Source organism: Anomalospiza imberbis, chromosome 5, assembly GCF_031753505.1.
Source record: "Anomalospiza imberbis isolate Cuckoo-Finch-1a 21T00152 chromosome 5, ASM3175350v1, whole genome shotgun sequence".
NCBI lineage: Eukaryota > Metazoa > Chordata > Aves > Passeriformes > Viduidae > Anomalospiza > Anomalospiza imberbis.
The window spans coordinates 29,078,293-29,101,000 of record NC_089685.1 but is presented as its reverse complement, the minus strand read 5'-3'; the positions used below and the strand labels follow the sequence as shown (position 1 = coordinate 29,101,000).

The window sequence follows — 22,708 nt, the reverse complement described above, 5'->3', positions numbered from 1 at the left end:
ATAGGAAAATATATATGATACTTTTTTTTTTTTTGAAATTTAAAAGAAAATATGTCTGACTTTCAGTTTGTCCTTTTGCCAAAAAGGTGCTACAAAATGACAATGTGTACCAGTCTTGTTTCACATAAAACTGATGTTAGGATCACATTGCTGCACTTCAGAGCCCTCAGACTGGCGGAAGTTGTAGTGGTATGATCTCAGACAGACAAATAAGGTGATCTGAATATAGTGACAAATTTTATACCATTTTGATACTACCAGTCTAGGAAATATCAAATTTCCACTGAAAAAACTAGTTCCACAGTCTTACCACATTGTGACAATAGTAGTGGTTCTGGGGACACATGACTAACTGGAGCAAGGAAATGATTGGTGTTTTCAGGACATCTGTCTATCAATGAAAACTTCTTTTTCCCTCATACATTTTCAGGCAACTCCATCTGTTACAAGCACTAATACCAAAACAGGGAAAACCCAATAATTTAGAACCAAGCTTGGGATCAAATAATTTAAAGTAATTGTGATAGAACCACATCTTTTGTTGCCATTTTGATTGGATCTCTAGTACTCCTTTCCTCTTGAAAAAGCTCTTCCCCAAGAGTTTCTTTTTTTATATAAACCTGGTGCTCCTGGAGTCTTACAATAGAGGAACAAGAGCTGACTACTGAGTACCTGCTAGGCGCTACCTGTCTCTTATTTCCTGGTTTCACATGAACCCTTTTCCCTGTTTCTTTCAGCCTCCTTGCTAGAAGAAAGAAAAACCGCAGCCTCTCTGTTTGCCAAGCTGCTGTTAGTCCCAGCTCATTAGCTGATGACGTGTCTCCACGGTGACTTTGTACTTGCTGGACTAGCATTACACAGCACAGTTCACATAACAGTTACAGTGCTGTTTCACATTTCCCAAATAGGACACTAAATCCCACATGTTCTTTAAACTAGGGATCTGACAAAGCACAGGCACCCACATTTATCAACACAGCTGACTTCAGAAATTCCTGAGCTGCAGCATCCAGGAGGCTGAGAAGGTGAACCAGGGAAGGATTACCATGTGCCTGCCTTACTCTTCTGTCTGGTTCATTGGGTTGGATATTTGATATGCCCTCTTATAGCACTTCTTGTGTTCTCTAGCTGAATAGCACCCCATAAAATTTGCTAACTCCCAGGAACCTGAAGGAATCATCAGCATCAATGCCTACAGCATGCACATTTTGTCTGTGAAGTCTTAATCTAGACCACAGCACAGATTAAAAATGCTAACTACATGACAATGAAGCGTTTTTTAAAGAAGCTATTGTACCCATCTTTTTGTTGCCAAGAGGATGGTACTTCTCAACCCATAGACAGATGAGCCTGAAAAAGAGCTAGCAAAAGCAAATTGACCTTCAGAGCATGCTTAAATCCATGATGCAAGACTCCACTGGAAACTTTGAAAGAAAAAGCTGAGGAAAACTGTATCAACGCAGTTTGAAAAGGCATAAAGGAGCTTTTGGCCTGGCGGATCGGGCCCTGAGAAGCAGATGGACCCTTCCTAAGCATGGATCCATGTCCTGCCGAGGCAGATGAGTGGCTCAGCCACCAGCTCCGCACTGAAAGAGAAGAAATCTTCATTGTTGCTGTTGATACAGTGCCACCACGTACCACATACTGCAAAATTAACAGAGAAAGACTGCCTTGTCAGGGGCAAGGGCTTGAACGGAGTAAGCCCTGGGTCTGGGCTCTGTTCCCTGACTTGCAGGCTCTTTGTCAGGGACTGTTTAATCCAAAATTTCCAGTGTATGCATGCAGCCTACTGTCATAGACACACCTGATGACTCCTTCTGTGCTGCCCCAAGCGAGAGCGACAGGTCTCCACCACGGGTTTCTACAGATCAACTAAATTCACCTCAGTTATCTTTCAGTACTTCGGTTAACAAGCAACCCGGGCCGCAGGGCACATGCCCCTTCCTGGCCGCAGGATTGACCGCAGGCTTTGCGCCTGCGATGCCCGCGGCGGGTCGCGCCGCAGGCTCCGGGACATCAGGTGAAGAGAGCGACAGAAAGGAGAGGAGAGGGAGAGCAAAGGATACGGGAGAGGAGAAAGCTGCGGCCCTTCCCCGTTCTGAAGCACCGAGCGGAGGCGCAGGGGGAGCGGGCGCGGGTCAGGGCGTGCCGAGGGCAGGGCGGTGCCTGGACAGGGGCGGCCGCAGCCGCAGCCGCAGCCCCCGGCCCGGCCCGGCCCGGCCCGGCCGGCGGGGCCCGGAAGGCGCCGCGCTCCCTCCCGGCCGCTGAGTGGCGGCGGCGCGTCACGTGCGCGCGGCCGGGCCGGGCCGGGCCGTGCCGGGCGGGCGGGGAGGCGGCGGCGGCGGCGGCGGTGCCCGGGCGCGGTGCGACATGTCCCATCAGACCGGCATCCAAGGTACCCGCGGGGCTCCCCGCACCTCCGCTCCGCGGTGCCCACTGCTCCTCATGACAGCCGGCCCCGTCTCCGCCGGTCCTGCTAGCCGGGCGGGCGGCGGGCGGAGCGCCGTTCTCCGCGGGTCGGGGCGCGGCGCGGGGGCAGGCGGCGCAGCGGGCTCTTAGCGGGCCGTTCCCGGCGGGAGTTTTCCCACTACTGCGCTCTTTGTTTGCTGCCGGAGGAGCCCGTCCTTTGCGCCGCGGGCTGGCGAGAGGGCGAGACCGGGGGAACTGCTGCTGGTTTCGTCCCCGGCGGCCACGACTCGTCGAGGTCGAACCCCTATGGGAACCTCCGTTCCCATCCAGGCGAAGCACGCAGGGTTTATCGGCCCAGCGAAGCGCGCCTGTCCGCTCGGAGAGGCAGGGAGCCCGCCCGGGGAAAGTGTCCGCTGCAGAGCCCCGTGAATGGCGGGCACGGACCGCCTGGGCTCAGGTAGCTCCCCCAGTGCAGGTTTTCCTGCGGTGGCGGAGTCAGCGTCGAGCCGGGGGCTGTCGCCTGCTCGGGGTGGCCCTACCGAGTTTGGGATGGGTTGGACAGCACGGGAAATGCCGGGGGTCGCTGCTGGGTCCCTTGGAGCGAGAGCGCTGAGGAGGAGCAGGAGCCCTGGCGTAGGAGAGTCCACTATAAAGCCCATCACTGGAGGCCACAAAGGGGGAAAGTACGTGGGATCCTTTTTTCCCCCGTGTTTCCAGGCCTTGAACGGTGCGAGGAGCAATTAGAAAGAGACAGAGTATTGTTTCGCAGTATTAGCGGGTTCCCCTGAATCACAGAATTGCTAAGCAGGGATTATATAGCAGGATTATGGAGGGGTCGGGTTTTACTGTCTGGATTTCTGCAATCTGCGTGTTTGGTGACTAGTACCATGTACTTTGCCTGCTCTCCGGTATTTATTGTTGAAGGTGACTTTTGTCCCAGCCACGGCAGCCCTTAGCTGCTCTTCTGTGCCCTTTTTTGTCTATTAGCTGAGTGTGGTTTGCACCCTTTCTCCTCTCTTCTTTTCCTTCCTTTGCATGCCAATCTTTGATCTTTTTTTTGCAGCTTCTTGTTTTAAGTTTTTCAACCGTTCTCAGGCTAGAGGTGCACCTGGAATGGCTTTTTTTTTTTTTTTTCCAGTCTGGGGAAACCTGTTAGTTAGTAAATCGTAATCCCTTGTTCTCCTGGCAATGCTGGCAGGGAGGAGCAGAAGAATACTCTGTTGCTTATTGTAAGCAAAAGAGTGGCTAATCCTCTTCTGCAGCTCTGCTTCGTGTCTGAGAATCGTTTGTCCTCTGAGGAGAGCTGTAGAGAACTCGGCAGCTTTCCTTTGGGAACCTGCTTCAGCAGGCACTCATCAGGAGCCTGTTTGCAGCAAAGCATCAGCCTCTGCCGTTTGGAAGAGGAGTAGCTCTACTTGTGCCATTGCTGGCTTTAGCTACAAACAGGCTACTGTCACTCATAAACAATTACAAGATTTGGCAGCATGGGCTGCTTTTTTCTGGAAACAGAAATGAAGTCATGGGCACAGTGATATGTACTAGGCAGTTGCTAAAAGGACTGGACTTTTTAAACAGGCCAGTGCAGATAAATACTGTTGGAAGTTACAGAATGCAGTAACTAGGGTGAAATACAATTGCATGGGTTTACAGTCTTTTAAATAATTTAAAAATAATATTCTCTGCAAAATAGTTGTGAAATAAGCCCAGATTTTGATTCTGTGGCCCTCTGCTATGGGCAGAAAATAATATCACTTTTGTGAATTTAAATACCTTAATGATGAAAAAAAGCCATAGATCACTTGATAGTGAGCTGGTTTTACAAGTGTCTCAAAATATTTTTTCAGGAAACAGTTCTGGAATTGGTGTAGAGACTGCTGTATTCTGTTCTTGTTTTGGTGTGTAGTGTTGAAATGAGAGAATAAGGAACAAAAGGATAATAGATAAGAAGAGGACAAAGAATGTTCTGGGGCAACAAAAAGTCTAGAAAATGGTATGATGTTTGGTTGCTCAATGTAATGGTGAAGACCAGCAGAGATGATTAGAAAAGCTGTCAGCAAATTACTGTGAGGGTCTGCACTGGTTAGTGGGAAGAAGACAGCTGGGATGAAACTGGGGTTGAACTGGAAACCCACTGCAGTTCAGTTTGCTTAACATGTTCTTTTAACATACCATTTTGGACTCTCAGAATGGGCCTGGCACCACTTGGACGAACATAAATGTAAAATGTTTGAGTATGGGCAGTAATGTTGCTGGATACCATCTGTTCATTTGGCCTCAACCTGACTATAAATAATCCATTTTATTTGTTTCCTGGTTTGATGTTTGTTTTGCTGGTGCTATGCTCTATCCTATGGGATTACTTAAAGGACCAGCTTGCAATAAATGTTTTTCAGTAAATCCTTACAACTCTCTGTCTCTGGTATAATTAAACCGATTTGCACTCAGATTATTTAGCAGAGCAGTTGAGATAAGAATAGTCTTCACACGAGTCAAGAGCAGTTCTTCTGTGTGCTTATGGAAGTGAATCTGTCATGTTGGTGCTATAGTGTCAATGTGATTTACACAAATGTAAAAATATTTTAGTTACTTTGTAAATTTACTATAAAGCTATGTTGTTACAGTAGGTTGGGGCTTGAACAATGTCCTCAACCATAGAAGGAGATAAGGAGGTATGAACGGTGAGCAATAAGTGGCAGCTTTCACGGCTATGCTGCAGAGAGGTGCTCTCAGGAAAGACCATCACTTCAGCCAGACAAGCTCTAACATTTTCCTGGCAGGCGTAAAGTTTCTGTCTGAAAGTTTGTACTAAGCCTGCAGACTTCTTGAAGCTGTTGTAATTTGAGATGCGTCATATTTTTATTGTGTTGCTGTGTTAACTCTGAAACATGAGATTGATGATGTCACCTGTAATTTTCACAATGCTGAAAAGCATTTAGTATGCTAGAAAGTAGGGCTGTTTTGTAATGTTGTCTTTCATCTTTGTGTGGGATGCTGATGGTTGGAACAGTGTGCAGCATAGCAGCAGCATCCCTCCTGGGTTTGTTTTGCTGTCCAACTTTGTAGCAAAGGGCCAGTTGTACATTTTTCCAGTGTTGTTCTTACCCTCATGAATATTCTTTGTCCTAGGGAAATGAAATGTGTTAATTTGATTACTTTTATTTTCTGTTTTTCAGCTAGTGGAAGCGTTAAAGACATCTTTGTTGGAGCCAGAAATGGACAATACAGGCTTTTAAAAATAGTCATTGACAATGGTTAGTCAAATTTTATTCTTTTTTTCTGTTTCTTTTAGATATTTTCCTAGTTGTTTTAATGATTTACATGTACAATTGTTTAAAAAACAGAACTCTGCCAAACTTAATGTTACTAAGGCTTTTCATATATAGAAGATAAAATTTAAATTTTGGTGATCCTAAGCTTTTTTACTACAATACTACAGTATTTTTGTATTTGAATTTTTCTCCCAAATATAATTTCATATTTTGCCAAGAACTGCTGTGTATTTTGTATGGATAGTATAAATAAGCTTATTCTTATCTCTTACTAAAGAGTAGAGGAAATGAAAATTTCCACACCTGTGTAGCATTTGGACACTCTGGTTACTTTCACTAGACAGAGAGCTAGTCTTACACAGCAACTGATCAGAAATGGAAATACCTTGTTGATGTAGAACTGTAAATTTTATACTGATATATCCTGGTTAAAAAGGCACATCAAAGTGCTGCATGTAGAAAGTCCTGCTAAAGCAGGTGTTTAAGTAGTCATCTGGCTACATAGAAGATATCTTTATAAATCTGTGACTTTATTTAAATTTTCAAAGTTAAAACTGTTTCTTAAATCTCAACATAGATGTATGAATAGAAAATTACATAGTTTCGATCAGAACTTGAGTTTGATTTTGAACTTCTTGGGAAGGGATATAGGCTACAAACACTGAAAGATTAATAATTATTTTATTTTCTTTAATAGCAGTGTTGGTTGGTTGTATAAGATATTTCCTGGTTTAGTCCATCTTTTCAAGCATGTCAGTTGTCCACTTTGAAAGCATTTGTTTTAGACTTCATTCATTTACAATACACTAAAAAATCTGTTAGCTGGAGAAAGTTACATGTACATACATAGACAGATACACTTTAACTGGTAGGTAAATAACCTACTGTTACCTTCCTTGTGCTTGCTTTTCTTAGGAAGTCTTCCAATATTTTAATAAAGCTTTCTTTAAGGCAGTGGGAATAGTAAGATTACAGGCAGGGCTTTGTGATAGTCTCAGTAGCACAAAGTCAATGCTGACAATCCATTGTTTTGGGTTTTTATTCCCATTAAGCAAGGCAAAACAATGTGCTTTTGTGTATATGCTACTTTATAATATGAAGTGAAGCCTGGAAATAAGATACAAATTTAATACTTTCCCTATTTTTTCATTTCCTATTTTTTAATTTTTGTGTGTATGTATTAATGTGTATACACATATATAGATATAAACATATTGGTATAGGCATTTCATCTGTATAAGAAGCAGAGTCCAGTCTTTGATAGTATTTTCTGCAGTTCAAAAAGGAACCTGTAAAACTCCCAGTATACTGGAAGAAGGGCAGTTGCCTCATCTGTCTTCAGGAGCTTTAAGTAACAGATAATAGCCAACAGATAATATTCAAATTGTGTTTTGCTAATCTGAGTTAATAAGAGAAGAGATTTGCTGCTGGGCATGAAGCTCCTCTGGCTGTATCTTAAATCCAAGTGGGTATAAATCCACTTAGAGTTCAGAATTGACAAGTACATTCTGAATACTCTTGGTTTAGGTGTACAACTCCAGGTAGTTCAGGTACTTTGTTTCTAATTTAAAGAAGGGCAAAACACCCTTGCCCTGAGCTGTTTGTGTTCTGTGATTTACTGTGGTAGAATGCTTTGCTTGAAGTTTTGCTGTAGAGGCATTTGTGTGCTGTTGTACTTTGTATGAAGTTTTATAAGTTAAGCCCTAGATCTCAAAAGGTGGTCTGTGTACTAGTTACTATGATGGTCTTCAAACTGTTGCAGGATGCCATTTAAACAAGGTATTTCTATTCCACTTGTGTGGGCTACTATTTCTTGGGAAGCTGATAAATGTTTTGTAAGACGGTATGCTAACACTTTCCTTTGGAAACGGAGATGTGATGTATAAGTAAGAGGAAAATCTTGTTGCTACAGCTGTTCACATAATTAGATACCAATGAAGTATTCTATACAGACTTAAACCAATTATACATAATAAACAACTTCAGTCATTTAAAGAGACCATAGCTATGAAGCTGTATTAGAAAGAGGTTTATCTACTTACATAGTCAAGTTAGTGATTAGTGCAAGCATATTCATTCCAAACTCTTTTCACTGTATAACTGGATTATTGACTCCTGACAATGAGTACAAACACTAATATGTTATACCAAGAGCATCAGTAATTATAGTTCTAAAATTTGAAAATTTACTCTTACCTTATTTATACCTAGGTATTCCAAATTAAAAAAATTAACTGTCAGAACACAGTTCTTATTTCCCTTCCCTTATTTCCCTTTAGCTAAAAAAGCTAACATCAGTAGTATCACTTCAGATCAAAGAACTTGATGACAACCAGCACGTTACGACTCAACTATCAGAAATTCGGTTAAAGTAAGTTAGGGTTTGAACATACACAGCTTTTGTAGTAATTCACCCACTTTTACACTGACTGTTCTTGTCTTCCATTCTTCTGGGCATAATTATGAACGATTAAGTGTCTAATTAACTTCTTACTGTAATTATTAATTTGACAGACACTATTAACTGTATTGTTGCTAACCTGTGGCTTTGGTTATTGGTTTTAGAGCAGCTTGTTGTGGGATCCTCTAGACAGCCAGCTGGATCATGGGAAAAGGATTATGATTCCTTTGTCCTTCCCCTTCTTGAAGACAAACAACCATGTTATATATTGTACAGATTAGATTCACAGAATGCTCAAGGATATGAATGGATCTTCATTGCATGGTCACCTGATCACTCTCCTGTAAGTAACAGTCATCAGAGGCTTCATGTTAATGATTTTTCAAGAGTACCATTTGATCTGAATCTCAGATATGAAGGAAAAGGATTTCAGGAATGAAGCATTCCCCAACCTCCCCCTACATTCCCAGAAGTAAACTAGGAAAATGTTTCTTTAAGATGATTAAAGAGCAAATCAGTAGGTCTAGATGGAGTACAGCTGATCCAATGTATTTTTAGACTGACTGGGGGACACAATACAGTTTTTTTTGCCCTGTTTGTCTGTCTTACTGTCAGTACTTCAGAAAACTTATGGAAGGATATAGGACAGAAATCTTAATGGGTGCTCATATAGACAGACAGAATTATAGTGTGAGCTCAAGCTGTTTATTCTGTTTGGCTTGCTGGCTGCCAAGCTGGCACTTGTGGATATGTGGTGTGCCACAGAATACACTCCTTCTTAGTGGTTTGAGAGCATGGGAGAGGACTGAGGTCAAAATTAAGGATTTCTAGGAGGAACTATGTCGTGACAGTGGGCCCCTGGCCTGGTAATAATTAGCATTGACTCCATGATTCACAGAAGGCTGATCAATCTCTTTATTATTAAGGAACCCATTGCTTTTATAGACCATTATGATACAGGTGGAATTGATTAGTCCTCCTGTCCAAACACCATCTCCACTGGCTAATTAAGAAACCACCCTTTGGTAAACAAATCTCCGTAACACATTCCACATGTTCACAACAACAGGTGCAGCAAGTGAAGATGAGAATTGTTTCTCATTCTTTTCTCTGATCTTCTCACAGACTTTTCCCAGAAAGGCCTGGGAAAGTTGTCTGTTGCTCTCTGTGGCCAGAGAGCTGCTGCCACAGAACTAGCATACTGGTTCTGGGAATGTGAGATAAGGGAAGGCAGAAAGCAAAGCTGTTCCAGTATTCCCACTGCTTTCACTAACAGTTAGGAAATAATAAGACACCAAAAGTTGATGTGTATAGAGGTGATTAGGTGGAAAAGGTGAAGTATTGTGGAGAGGATAACATGATGGTGAAATAAAGTGGGAAGGTGGGACTGCTGAGAGAGGAGTAAGTGACTATGTTAGACAACAAGTTCACAGGGAGCAAACATAATTTTTCCACTCTGTAGTTGAACCATAACTATCTGGAGTCACTATCAAATCCAAAGTAATAATGAGTTACTTCTAGTCTGCTATTTTGCTGTCTGTTGCATCCATTAGTACACAGACAGTGACAAAAGATTCAAACAATTGTGGTTTTTCCATTTAAAATTACTAACGATTATGTTGATTTTTTCCCATTTAAAAAAAAGCTCATACTCCAACTAAGGCTGCAATTCAATTTTGAAGTTACTTTGATAACAATACATAGTATCATGACCTTGTGAGTTTAATTGTATGAGTAAGTATCGTGATTCAGAGCTCTACAAGTTTATAGTGCAGTTTCAACACTTGAAATACTTGTTCAAGAAAGATGTTTGTTAATGGACTTGGTACACCAACATGCTGGATTCTCTGTGTACAGCAAAATTAAAAAAAAGAACCAACCCAAAAAGCTACTGTTTGTATTATATACTAGGTTCGTCAAAAAATGTTGTATGCAGCAACCCGAGCAACGCTTAAGAAAGAATTTGGAGGTGGCCATATTAAAGATGAAGTATTTGGAACGGTACAGGTATGTTTTTCTTTTCAAAGTCAGGACACTGAGTTTAAATACTGAATAGAGTAGCTGATGTTGCTGGTATGAATGTGGGTTGCTTATGGTCTTTTTGGATTAAAGAAAAGAGTTAAAAGCTATGTGTGTTATTCCAGTGTTAAAGTGTATTTGAGCTCATTTGAACAAGTTAATAGGTACAGTCAGGCTTAGAAGTCCATGCTTCAAATGGTTATGAAAACTAAATAACCTAAGAATATCTCTTAATCTCACTGAACAAGTATTAGTCCCGTAATGGAATGGAAAGAATTGGAGGTTTGGGGATGACTAGAGGATATTATAGTGGGGAAAAAAGCTATGAAAGAGAAATGAGCTGTTGTGGTGGACATGAGACTAATAATTCTGTTGCTCACTAAGTAAATTTTGTTATATTTATCATTAACCTGTCATGGAGGCCTTCATTATCATGTGGAGAGGCTGTATTCTAGGGGAGTAGATAATTGACTTTCTAAGAGGGTTTACCATTAGGGGTCCTGTTATTTTTTTCTTGCCTGTTCAATTAACCAGTCTCTCACTGCCACTTGCACCAAACCATTAGCAGTCTATGCAATATATGGAATTTGTGTCTAGCCCTACAAGTCTGAGCTTCCATCTCAGTTGTGAGGAAGGAGCATTATATCTGTCTTACTGTTATTTCAGAATGGGCCTGGGGCACATGGAAGATGACATTGATATAATTCACTTCTCCCAGGCTCATTATGTTACAGCTTATATATCTCTAAATTGCTGGTTTCAGTGTCTTCATAAACTTCTTAATTGTTGCTGGCCTTAATGGTCATCTGTTTGAAAATCACAGCTTCTTCAAGGTGTTCAAGTTGCTGATGTCACTCAGGATCTTGATATCAGCATCCAGTGGGTTGCTTCGTCTTTATTTTGTTAAACCTAAGGATGGTTTGGTTGCAACAAGTGCTGTTATTGTGGTGGAACCCTATTATGGTCCCACCTACTAATTCATATGTATTACCTGGATACCTCTGGGCTTCTGAAACAAGACATAATGGAATATTGGAATAGTCAAATAAAATGACCATAACTGTATGGAAGGCAACTACTTTTTGCAATGCTCCATAGAAAATCTTTGAAGAAAAAAACCCTGATAAATATTGATATTGTGCTTTCAGGATGATGTTTCACTGAATGGATATAAAAAATATTTGATATCACAATCCTCCCCTGCACCTTTGACTGCAGCAGAAGAGGAACTTCGACAAATTAAGATTAACGAGGTATCTAAAATGTTTTCAAGCATGTGTGGGAAATGCTGCAGAGTTCCAAATATATTGTAGGGAAATGTCTTTCTAGGGTAAAAAAAAGGCAGAACAGAAAATGGAAAGGTTCAGAAAGTGTGAGTGGATGAGCATATAAATGTACTTCTCAATGGGTTGAAACTGCAGGGTGATGGTGGCTGGAGCTGAAGTGGCATGAGTGATCTCACGGCATTTGAAAGGCCTAGTGTCCGCATCAGAGGCCTGGCAACTGCAGAGCTTAATTGTTGAAACTTCTGCTTTTAGTATCACTGGATGTCCTTCTTTGTGAAGAGTGATCAGGCACTGGCACTGGTTGCCCAGGGAGATATGGGGTCTCCATCTTGGAGATATTCAGAAGATGTTTGGGCAGACAGCTGGGCGGCTGGCTCTAGTTGGCCCTGATTGAACAGTGTTGTTGGACAGGGTGACCTATGGAGAGTCTTCCAACCTCAGTCATTGTCCACATGTCATTGCCCCCACGCATTTCTCATGGTGGCAGAAGTTGTAGAGAAAATACAGAATAGCAATTATTACAGTGAGTGATTGCCAAGAGAATTTCAGCAGTCTTATTTTTAGAAGAAAGGTACATAGTTTTTGGTACCACTGCACTTGTCTTTAAGACTGAGAGGAAGGGAAGAGGATTCCAATAAAAATAAAACAGAAATCCAGACCAAACAGCTGATCACTTTAAGAGACTGATTCGCTTATGCTACAAACCCCTTTTAGAAAAATCTCTATCAAATGCCTTTAACCAAAAAAATTGATGATTGCCAGCTAGCTAGTGACTGAAAAGTTTCAGAGGATTCTCCTTATCACATTTTTTCTTCATTTGAACACTGTTTATATCAGATGTGTATTAAAATATGTGCTGAACTTATTTGTTCTTTAGACTTATATGTTAGAGCTGTGGTACATGTGTTTGAAGTATGATTTATTTCTGGAGCTGGATACCAGGCAGCCATTGTGTTAAATACAGCTGTGCATCTTTTGTTTTCACTCTACTCTGCTTTTGCTGCAACTTTGTTGTTTATTGACTTTCATTCCCAGTGGTGTCTTTTGTTAGTTTTCATGTCTGATTTTAATAATTAAATGGAGAAATACATTCACCATCATTAAATACTGCATTTTACTTCATCAGCTTTAAAAAAAACCAGTAATGAATGTAAAACTTCTGTGGGATCAGCGATCACTTCTCGTATTAGTGTATGTACTACACACAATGTGTTTAGAAGGTGATTCATGCAAACCAAGTCTTTATGTGTTCTGAAATTTCAGCAGCAATACCTTTGCTTTTCAGGGACACATAAATTATATATTGCTGCCATTTTGGCTTTGTTTGAAACATCTCACAATACATTAACTTATGTCATTTTTCTCTTCATTGTTTCCACTGTTACAGAGCCTGTAATTAGACTTAGAAAACGAAAAGCTTTCTGATTTTAAAAAGTTTCCCAATGTATATTCTTTCATAATTACCCTAAGAAATATTTTACTGGGCCAGATCAAAGGATCATCTAGTCTGTTGTCAAGTCCTTGAGAAAACAGCAGGAATCTAGGAAAGATGTAGGAGCAGGGCAAGAAGGCTATAATTACCTTAAATACTCTTCTGTTGCCTCAACATTTGCAGGTAGGGAGCTTCCTGCAAAAAGATGACATCTTACTATATAATTCTTCTTAACGGGTTTTTCATCCATCATCTAGTCTTGTCATTTCTATAAATCCACATAAAGGTTTTGTTGGCCACGGGTCCTGTGGCAGGATATTCCACAGCTTGGCAAAATACTATGTAAAGAACCACTGACTACTCTCTAGAATCTCTAGTTTATTCTGATACCCCTACAGATAGTATGGCGAAGGCAAAAAAGAGTCATTCAGCCAATCCTCAGTTTCCCGCTCCCCTTAGATAAAGCCCTCTGTATCCCAGAATGCAAACCATATCCTGGGCTGCATCAAAAGCAGTGTGGCCAGCACGTAAAGAGAGGTGATCCTCCCCCTCTGCTCTGCTCTGGATCCCACCTGGAACACTGCATCCAGCTCTGGGGTACTCAGCACAGGAAAGACATGGACCTGTTAGAGTGGGTCCAGAAGGGGGCCACAAAAATGATCATAGGGCTGGAATATATTCCCTATGAGAAAAGGCTGAGAAAGTTGGGGTTGATTAGACTGGAGTAGAGAAGGCTTCAGGGAAATCTCAGTGGCCTTTCAGTACTTAAAGGGGGCTTATAAAAAATAAGGGGACAGGGGCCTGTTGCCATAGAACAACGGGGAATGGTTTTAAACTAAACCAGGGTATGCTAGATTAGATATATGAGCAAGAATTTGTTTTTTGATGAGTGTGATGAGGTACTGGAAGAGTTTGCTGAGAGAGGTGGTAGATGCCCCATCCCTAGAAACAGGCTCTGAGCTGCCTGATCTATTTGAAGATGTTGCTGCTTTCTGGAGGGGCGGGGAAGTTGGACTAGCTCACCCTTAGAGGACCCTTCCAACCACAACTATGACATGATTCTCTATCCATGGACCTCTGTTGTATTCCTTATCAGTTATCTATTCCAGGCTGACAAGTCCTAATCTGGGTAGTTCTTCCTCCTAAACAATGCACTCCATACTTCTGATCCTTTTGCTTTTCTCTGCAGTTTTTCCAGTTCTGCTATATAATTTATGAGATGGAGGGATGGGGAAGCCAGATCTGCATGTGGTATTCAAGATGCAGGCATGTTACTGATATCTACAGTGCGTAATAACATGTTCTGTTCTCTAATCTTTTTTCTAACAATTTGTAACATTTCATTTGTGGATGGGGAGTGTTTTGGGTATTTTTTTTTTTGCCTTGGGGTTATTTTCAGATTTAGTCAGAATGATATGCAAGGTCTTGCTCCTGAATGGTAGTAGCCAGCTCAACCCCATCACCATACAAATAGAAAAAGAGTTTTTTTTTCCTCCAGCATACATTTACATTTATTCACAGGAAATTTTATCTGCCATTTTATCCAGCACTTAGCAGCCATTACTAACTAAATCTTAGCTGTGTGAATTTAAATATTCTTAAGCGACTTAGGTGGTTCTGTTCATTTTCCTGTATCTGGAGCTGCATTGGGTTACTCTCTTCCCTTGTCTATCTCCACACTTCACAGCCTGTTTTTAAGTTTGGAGTACTTATTTTCTTCCTGTATTTTAATATGGATTCTAGAGTATGGTATTTATGATGGTTTATTATTTTTGTGATGCCTATTTTACATTTGGCAACCAGGCTTTTATGCAGCTACATATTTTGCAAAGCATTTTTTCTATAACCTTGTTAATAAATTTATCAATTGTGCAAAGTAAGCTCTCCACCTGCTTTCTTCTTCTTTGTTGCTGACAAGCTGTTCTTTAAAATGTGAAGTATAAGTAAGTGTTGCCACATGTTTGTTTTTAATTTTTTTATCAGTTTGTTTCATATTTTATTAGCATCTCTTTTTAATAAGCTGCACATCTTCTAGTTGATAGATCTAGGGTAGGAAAGGTCCACACTTTCCATCTGGTACACTTTTTTGACTTTTGCAGCGTCATAACCAATGTTAAATGTAATTGTGAAACTTTAAAAGGAAGTAAATGTATTAAAAAAACAGTACAAAGACAATAAACTAAGACTGAAGAAGACTGGAGGCCAGAGCTCATTTTTAGAGAAACTGAATGAATAGTAAGATAAACATAAATTCTTGAACATCAGCTTTAAAATAACTGTTTTCTCCAATAATTTGACACTAATATAACTGGATTATGAATAATTGTCTAGCTTGTCCTGGATTTTTATTTTTTTTTACTCTGTGGTAGACCTTCTAGAAATAAAGAATTAGGGTTTTGTTTGCTTTGGTTTTGGTATAGGCTATTTGGAGGAGCATGTTGAAGCAGGAGGAAGAGTAGAAGTTTTACTCTTCCTTCTAGAAGATCAGTTTGTCTTATAATTTCTCTCTTCCTTCAAAAATTTTGACCCCCTAGAAACCATATCTTTGTTTTGATATTTTTTTTTAAGCTATTACAAAGTTTATGAGGAATATTTTCAGTTCAAAAGTATAACACAGCATATGAAAATCAAGGTATATTTTTCCTGGATTATTGTGTCTCTATAGCAGATTTTAACTTAGAACTTCTTTACTGACACTTGAACCAGTTTTCCCTCTGATGATTTTGTTGCTCTGCTAAGCAGAACGGTTTCAGAGATAAGAAAGTTTGCAGGCTAGCAAAGAAACATGACCTGTAAATTAAAAATACAAATCTTTTGTATATGGGAAAGATTTCTTGGGGTGGTTTATTCTTGGAATAGCTACTGCTAACTCTATGTGTATCCATGTGGAATGAATTGTCAGTCATTGTCAGTCACTGAAATAAATGGCTGCCACTAAATAAATGGCTGCAGAGGTTTCTTTTAACAACTTGGCTGACTTGTGTTCCAGGTACAGGCAGATGTTGGTGTAGATACCAAGCATCAAACACTGCAAGGAGTAGCATTCCCCATTGCTAAAGAAGCTATTCAGGCTCTGGAGAAACTGAAAAATAAGCAACTCAATTATGTACAACTGGCAAGTATAAAATATTTTAATTGTTTTTTAATAATGAGTATAAAATAGATCACCCACATATGAAACAATGTGTGTTGATGTAGTATGCTGATAAATTACCATTTTGAATTAGATTAATCCAGGATTTTTTCTATCCTGTCATGTTCTTTGGTTTGCTTTTTTGTGTATTAACTATATTCATGTTTGCTTTGTTTACAGCAAATTGATATGAAAAATGAAACTATTATTTTGGCCAACACACTTGATACTGAACTTAAGGACTTGCCAAAAAGAGTTCCGAAGGATGCTGCGCGTTACCACTTTTTCCTGTATAAGCACACACATGAAGGAGACTATTTGGAATCCATAGGTATGAGAAAATTTTTCTATTTTTTTTTTCATATGAAACTTCACTGGCTTGTTTCAAATTCCTTAGGAATTTTGAGTCAGAGAGAAAGATGTGTCAGCATGATCATAAATTTCAGAGTCATTTGGTTGTAAAACTGTGAACTTGTGAAGGGGAGCTCTTATGTTGGTAAAATAGTGAGCTATCCCTTTTGATTATGAACACCCATAAATGTGAAAACATACAGATACTGGCCATTCTCTTATCCTCTGTTTGAAATGAAACACTTGCTGAAGCACAAAAAGCTCCAGAACAGCACTACATTTTTTGCTTTCAGATTGCATAGTTGCCTTCCATTGCCTCTCTGCTATAAATGGCTTTATGATACTGCTTTTGATAAGAGTGTATTTGTGGTGTTGTTTTCTTTTCCTGCAGTTTTCATCTACTCTATGCCAGGGTATACCTGTAGTATACGAGAACGAATGCTCTACTCTAGTTGCAAAAGTCCACTGTTAGAAATTGTAGAAACACAGTTGTGGATGCAGATAGTTAGAAAGGTAAGTGCAGGGGGTGTATGGGTATTTTCTCCATATCTGTCTTTCCTTCTTAATGGAAAACTGTAACTGTCTCTGTCACCACCTTCTCTAAACAATAACAAATGTTACTTAGTTTGACCTGAACAGGAAATGATTGTTGATGGAGCTAGAGATACAAAGTTAAGTCTTGAAAGTTTTACTCTGTGTCATAATTTCTACACTTTTATCTTGAAAATACATATCCTTGTGCATCAAAGAAGTATTTGAGTGTAATTTGAAGGACTTTATAGAATTAACATGATTTCTTACTCAAAATTGTGTCTTACTGTTCTAACATATTGCTGTTGTTAAATATTAAATTCCTTTAAGCCTAAGTTATGTAGGGATTTTCAAAATAATTTCAAGCTGCAGTTCTGAAAATTAGAACTGCTATCTTAGGAGTCCTTGATGGGGCAAACAAGTATTTGCAAGTAAGCTGATCTTTTCACACTGTATAGATTTTACTGCAATGAAAAAAGTTGCTTTTCACCTCCCAAGCAGAGACCACAGAAATGATCCACTTGTGACCTATGGTTACTTTTTTAACACTTTTGCAGAAGTTTAGTTTCAGTAGAGATTATGTTTACCTTAAAACCAGCAGAATTACTACTAACAATTTTTAGTGAGATGACGCTAATTAACTAGATTTTTTTCTATATATATTTGTATGTAATTATTTTTCTGAAATTGCCTTTCTATAACAAAACTAAAGCACCACATGACTCCTGAAAATTCCTGCAGACAGAAATTTCTGAAGCATGTACTTGCAACAGCAGAACTGGAGCTGGCAAGTCTGTCAAGTGTTATGATTGACAGGGCATGAAGTACTGAATGCTCAGCAGAGCAATGCCGTAGCATTTCTCTGAATTCTAAATTCCTGCAATTTAAAACAGAGGAGTTTGGCTTGAGAACATTATTTTCTTTCTATTTGGTTTCATATATCTAGATTTTGAAAACTAAAACACTTCCCTCCATTTTGTTCATTATTGTAGCTTTTCCTTGCTAAACACTTGAGTACTTGCTGAGTGGCAGTAGCCAGCTAATAATACAAGCTTTATACTCCTCCCCCTCTTTCTCAAGAGATAACAACATGCATGCACATTGTTTATACAGTACTGTTTAAAACATGTTATAGTGAACAATTTTGATTCTTACAGTGTGTAAATACTTAAAATGAGTAAATAAGCACTAGTTTCACATGGAATGTGTTCTCCTAGTTATTAGTCTTAACAGGTACACTGTGCCAAAGCTTGGGACAAAAAGAAGTCCTTAGCATATGTAAGTCGTGCTTAGCATAGTTTAGTCATGCTTACATTTCAGGAAAATAATTAAGTCGCACTTAATAGTAGTAAGAGTTGAGGGGAGTCTCAGAAAAACTATCCAAAATTTCTCAGGTTGGAGAACTTTTCATGCTTGACTTTGAACATTATTGCACATATGGTTTTAATATAGTATTGAGTTTCAGCAAAGTTTCTAAATGTTTTTGACTTTGAGTATGATGTTTTTTTCTGACAGATTGAAATAGATAATGGTGATGAGTTAACTGCTGACTTTCTTTATGAAGAAGTACATCCAAAACAACATGCTTACAAACAGAGTTTTGCTAAACCAAAAGGTCCTGCAGGGAAGAGGGGAATACGAAGACTGATCAGAGGTCCAGCAGAGACTGAAACACCTAGTGATTAGAAACTGTGTTTGTATTTGTTAAAGTATAAGAGTAAGAAATGGAATTCTGGCTTTTGGTAATGAACTGAAATCATTCCATTCATAGATGCTAGGGAAAAAAAAAAACTCTTTTGACTCTTCTCTTTTCTGACCTCAACACTTTTTATATTGTTACATGATTATATTTGTTGACCATGTTTTATGACATATAGAAGAGATAATTATTTTGAAGCTAGAAGAGAAAAACTAAGCTAGTACCCCTTTATTTTAATTTAGAATCCATTATTTAATAGCTGTAACATGTGATCATAAACTTTGCAGACATAAGACTATGAAGCCCATGTAATCTGTGAGTAAGTCACAGCTGAATTCTTATGTGTAGCCAATTAAAATTCTAAGACTTTCCATGTGAGAAGAGATGAAGGACTACATATCGTTGTCTCAATTAAAACTTTATTTTTCTTTGTAGCACTTATGGACAATAGTATAATAGAAGGTTGTCTTTGGATTTTGACAAGATGTATTGCTGGATTTCGTTGTTGTTTTGTTTGGTTTTTTTTCCTTACAATGGAAAAGATAAACTAAAATCGGTTATTGTTCAATTAATATAAGCATTCAGGAATAGGTGGACATTTTCGGAGGCAAAAACTTGGTCATCTGAAATTTATAACTAATTTAATGAATTATCGTTTAAAGAAATCTGGCATAAAACACAATAGCTTTTCCAGACTTCTGTATCACTCATAGGTGTTACGTATTAGGTACTGAATGACCAAGTAAAAGGAGATTAAAAGTCAATGAGTTAGTATACTCAATAGATTATGGAGCTGCTTTCAGAGCAGTATGTCTAAAGTATCTAAAAAGTAATTAATTATTGGTGCAGTTGGATCTAAAGATGTGTAAGTTCAGTAAAAACTGAAGCAGTCTTGCTTCATAACAGTGAGTTATCCTTGAGGTCCTATTGTGTTTGCACTATCAACTGCAATTTTTACTTTCAAGCTATTCTGAAAATTACTTTTTCTAAATGTTTGAACTTCAATTGTAACTTATATCTGTAATTTAAGTCCAACTAGGTCTTGAATAACTGCTGGCAGCAAGCCCCTAGTTAGTATTTCAATGATTTTTTTTCTTCCCTTCTTCAAAATACTTAGGCAGAATAGTCTAAACTTGATTGAACTGTAAGTAGTGTGTTTAACAGGAAGAGGAAAAGTAGATTATTTTAATAAGTGCATTAAGGGGGAATTAGATGTGGAAATCAAGTATTGGATGACCTTAAATATTTAAAACTGTGTGATGAAGCATATACTTGTGAATAGATTATATTCCCAGTGAGGAATTGCTTTTTAGTGTCTTTTATGTGACGTTTGTGGTTTTTGAGTTTTGTTGGTTTGGGGTTTTTTTAAAGCTACATGGGAGTTGCCAGCTTTGGTTTATTGGATATTATCCTAGCTGCTGGATATACTCAGTATAGAGCTGAATCGTGTGTTTACCTGGTGGAAGATGGATTTTAACCTAGTTTTGTAGGGAATAATGTTTTGACAGTAGTAGTTCCTGACAAAAAATGTTTTATCTATTATTTTGTTTGGCTATACTAGCTTACTATTGACATCTGAGATTGCACTATATAATGTGATGGTTGCAATAGTTGGTATTACCATGGGTTTTTTATATGCAGCAGAAATTTTACACTTCAGCTTTTTTTTTCATTTAATTTTACACACTACATCAGTCCAATTCAGTAGCTCTTGATCCTCAGCTAATCTCTCCTGCTTGCTCTTGTGTTCTTTTCCTGCCTCTTGCCTTCTGTACTATGGGCAAGTGTCATTGTTTTTTAAATATGGTTATTTTGTGTGCAGCTCACTGTACGCTGTAATTAAATATATTTTTAGATTAACTCAAATGTTTGTAACACACCTAATTCACTTTGGAATGTTTGGTTTGGTTTGGTTTTAAGGAGTGTAGCATTTAAAAATTACTGCTAGAGAGTTGTTTGAATTTAGTATTCCTGCCCTTGTGCCAGCCATAGCAAGAGTGCACATACCTCTACACTTTCTTGAGCCAGTAAAGAAGTTCAGCTTTTTAAGACTAAATGTTTTAAATAATGAACAGTTTGACCTGATATGGTCGTGTGCATGTTGTGGGGGTTTTGTCGGATGTTTGTTTGGGTTTCTTTCGATGTTGTTTTTGGTTTTTGATTTTGTTTCTTTCTGCAATCCTGCCCTAGGTAGATGAGGACAGGAGATGGAAAATTTAATCTGGAGGATGATGAGAGCTGGTTAAGTGATTATGCAAGAGCTGCTTTAGAGTTCAGCCCAAACCAGACATTGTAAATTTCCCTATGTGAAAATATTCTATGTGATGTATACACCCAGCCCAGACAGGAGTCACTCATGCCCTGAGCACGTCTCCCCCTCACTTTTCCCAAAAAGAATTGTATGAAGTCTTGCACTGCTGGCTGCTTCTCCAGGCCTCTTGTAGCTATTTTCCTAACAGCAATAAGAAGTATCTGTTCTTTTTGTACAATCTATCATGTTTACATCTACATGGTTGCCTCCACTTCTCTTCACAAATGTTCAGAACCAGTGCAAAATGTGGGCATTAATCAAAGTTGCTCCATTAACTGTCTCTGGTCATTAAATAATTGCAAGTCTCCATTCAAACTGTTGTTGGCCTTCATAAAGCCCAAAAGCAATGGAGCTGCTTGCAGTTATGTCACAAGCTATTAAATAGTTAATTAACAGGACAGGTAATTATTTAATAAATGTTTATGTTGCAAGTTAGGGAGATCTCGATCTTTTAAAACACTCCTATCAACGGTTAAACTAATCAAGGTAAAAACTGCTCTGTTGCTTAGATTGACATTGTAAATAAAAAATTTTGTTTATCAGTGTGTTTATGTATTCAATGAAAGCCACCTTCAGATGCTAAAATTAACTAAGTTTATCTATTTTGTAATTTACTTTATAAATAAAGATTGATGCTTTAGCTTGGTGTTGTCTGAATCATTTCATAGTCTCTTTAATGAAGATTTATATTCTAAGATAAGAATGTGTAACAGGCAGTTCCCACAGGACTAGAAAGTGACTGTGGGGTGTAAGAAGGGAGTTGAGCAGAAACAGAGCTCCTGGCTTTTGCTATTAGAGAAAAATCACTATGTTAGAAACAGCTACTTTCTCATCACTTTATGGGAGCAGCACCAAGGGCTCCATAGCAGAAGTCAAGGGTGTTCTTCTCTTGAGGTTTTTGTGCTTTCAGTAATATGCCCCTTCAAAAATTTCTTCTCTCCTTTTGAAATGCTGAAGTAGTTGACTGGTGATTGAACAGTTCTATCTGTTCTTACTTGCTCAGCATGAACTACTATACTATGCTACTGGATTTCCAGTTCTTTGAAACCAGATCATCCCATTACAAGTATTTTGAATGACTCAAGTTACTGATCTGTGTGCTAGAAAGCCTTATAATAGTAACTCACACAAAGAAGTATGTATTCTAGGATAATTTAATGTTTTTGGAGGGAACAAAATAAACTAAAGTCAGCTACTCTTATCCTCTGTTAGAGTTTAGAGATGTTGACTTTACTGTATGGAAACCTCAAAAAAAAATCTGGGGTGGGAAAGCAAAGTTCCTTCTCCTTGCCCCCCTGCATATTAAAAAAAAATAGTTGCCACATAAGTTAGCTAGTTTTACCTAGTTAACCCCTCATATCCACTAAAGAAGTTCAAAACTTTTTTCTAAATTGTATGAAATAGTAGCTAACATGCTTCATTTTCAGTGAGGAAGGTAAAACTACTGCCAAAACCTCACTGCTGAGAGCAGCACTGCAAATAGTAATGGTCTAGTATGACAGAGCAGGAACTCCCATGCTTGTGGCTGAGATTCTCCTCGCACTGCAGATTATCACAGTTGGTGTATGAACAAAAATGTTCTACCCTACCAGAGGTGAGCAGAGCTGACCAGGGAGTTGCTACTGCAAACAGACTTCTGGACAACACTATAGCTATATTCCAGCTCCAGGGACTAGTAAAAAGCAGACGTGATCTAATATGAAACCTTCACATAACAGCTGGAGATGCTTAAAACTGAAGAATGGCTTCAGCAGATTTTATTCTGATTTAGCTTTATAGCAGCTTTTTTCTCCAGGTTCAGAGCTGTACAGCTTTATTCCATGCGGTGAGATTACCATAATGTTATTAACAAAAATGCAGGCAACAT

At 39.0% G+C, this 22,708-nt stretch overlaps 1 protein-coding gene across 2 annotated transcripts; it reads left to right on the top strand.

Annotated features, from left to right (window-relative positions):
• Positions 1–1,591: 1,591 nt before the first annotated feature.
• Positions 1,592–21,481, top strand: TWF1 (twinfilin actin binding protein 1). 2 transcript variants are annotated; one of them, XM_068190041.1, is made up of 9 exons: positions 2,256–2,395; positions 5,583–5,660; positions 8,244–8,422; positions 9,991–10,086; positions 11,247–11,351; positions 15,806–15,931; positions 16,130–16,280; positions 16,692–16,813; positions 18,347–21,481. In XM_068190041.1, exons 1-9 carry the CDS (start codon positions 2,371–2,373, stop codon positions 18,515–18,517), a joined length of 1,053 nt encoding a protein of 350 aa, XP_068046142.1. In that variant the 5' UTR covers positions 2,256–2,370; the 3' UTR covers positions 18,518–21,481. The 2 variants fall into 2 exon arrangements, with proteins under 2 accessions (XP_068046141.1, XP_068046142.1); XM_068190040.1 differs by lacking the exons at positions 2,256–2,395; positions 16,130–16,280; positions 16,692–16,813; positions 18,347–21,481 and adding an exon at positions 1,592–2,020 and having other exon boundaries at positions 15,806–15,994.
• The last annotated feature ends 1,227 nt before the right edge of the window (positions 21,482–22,708 follow it).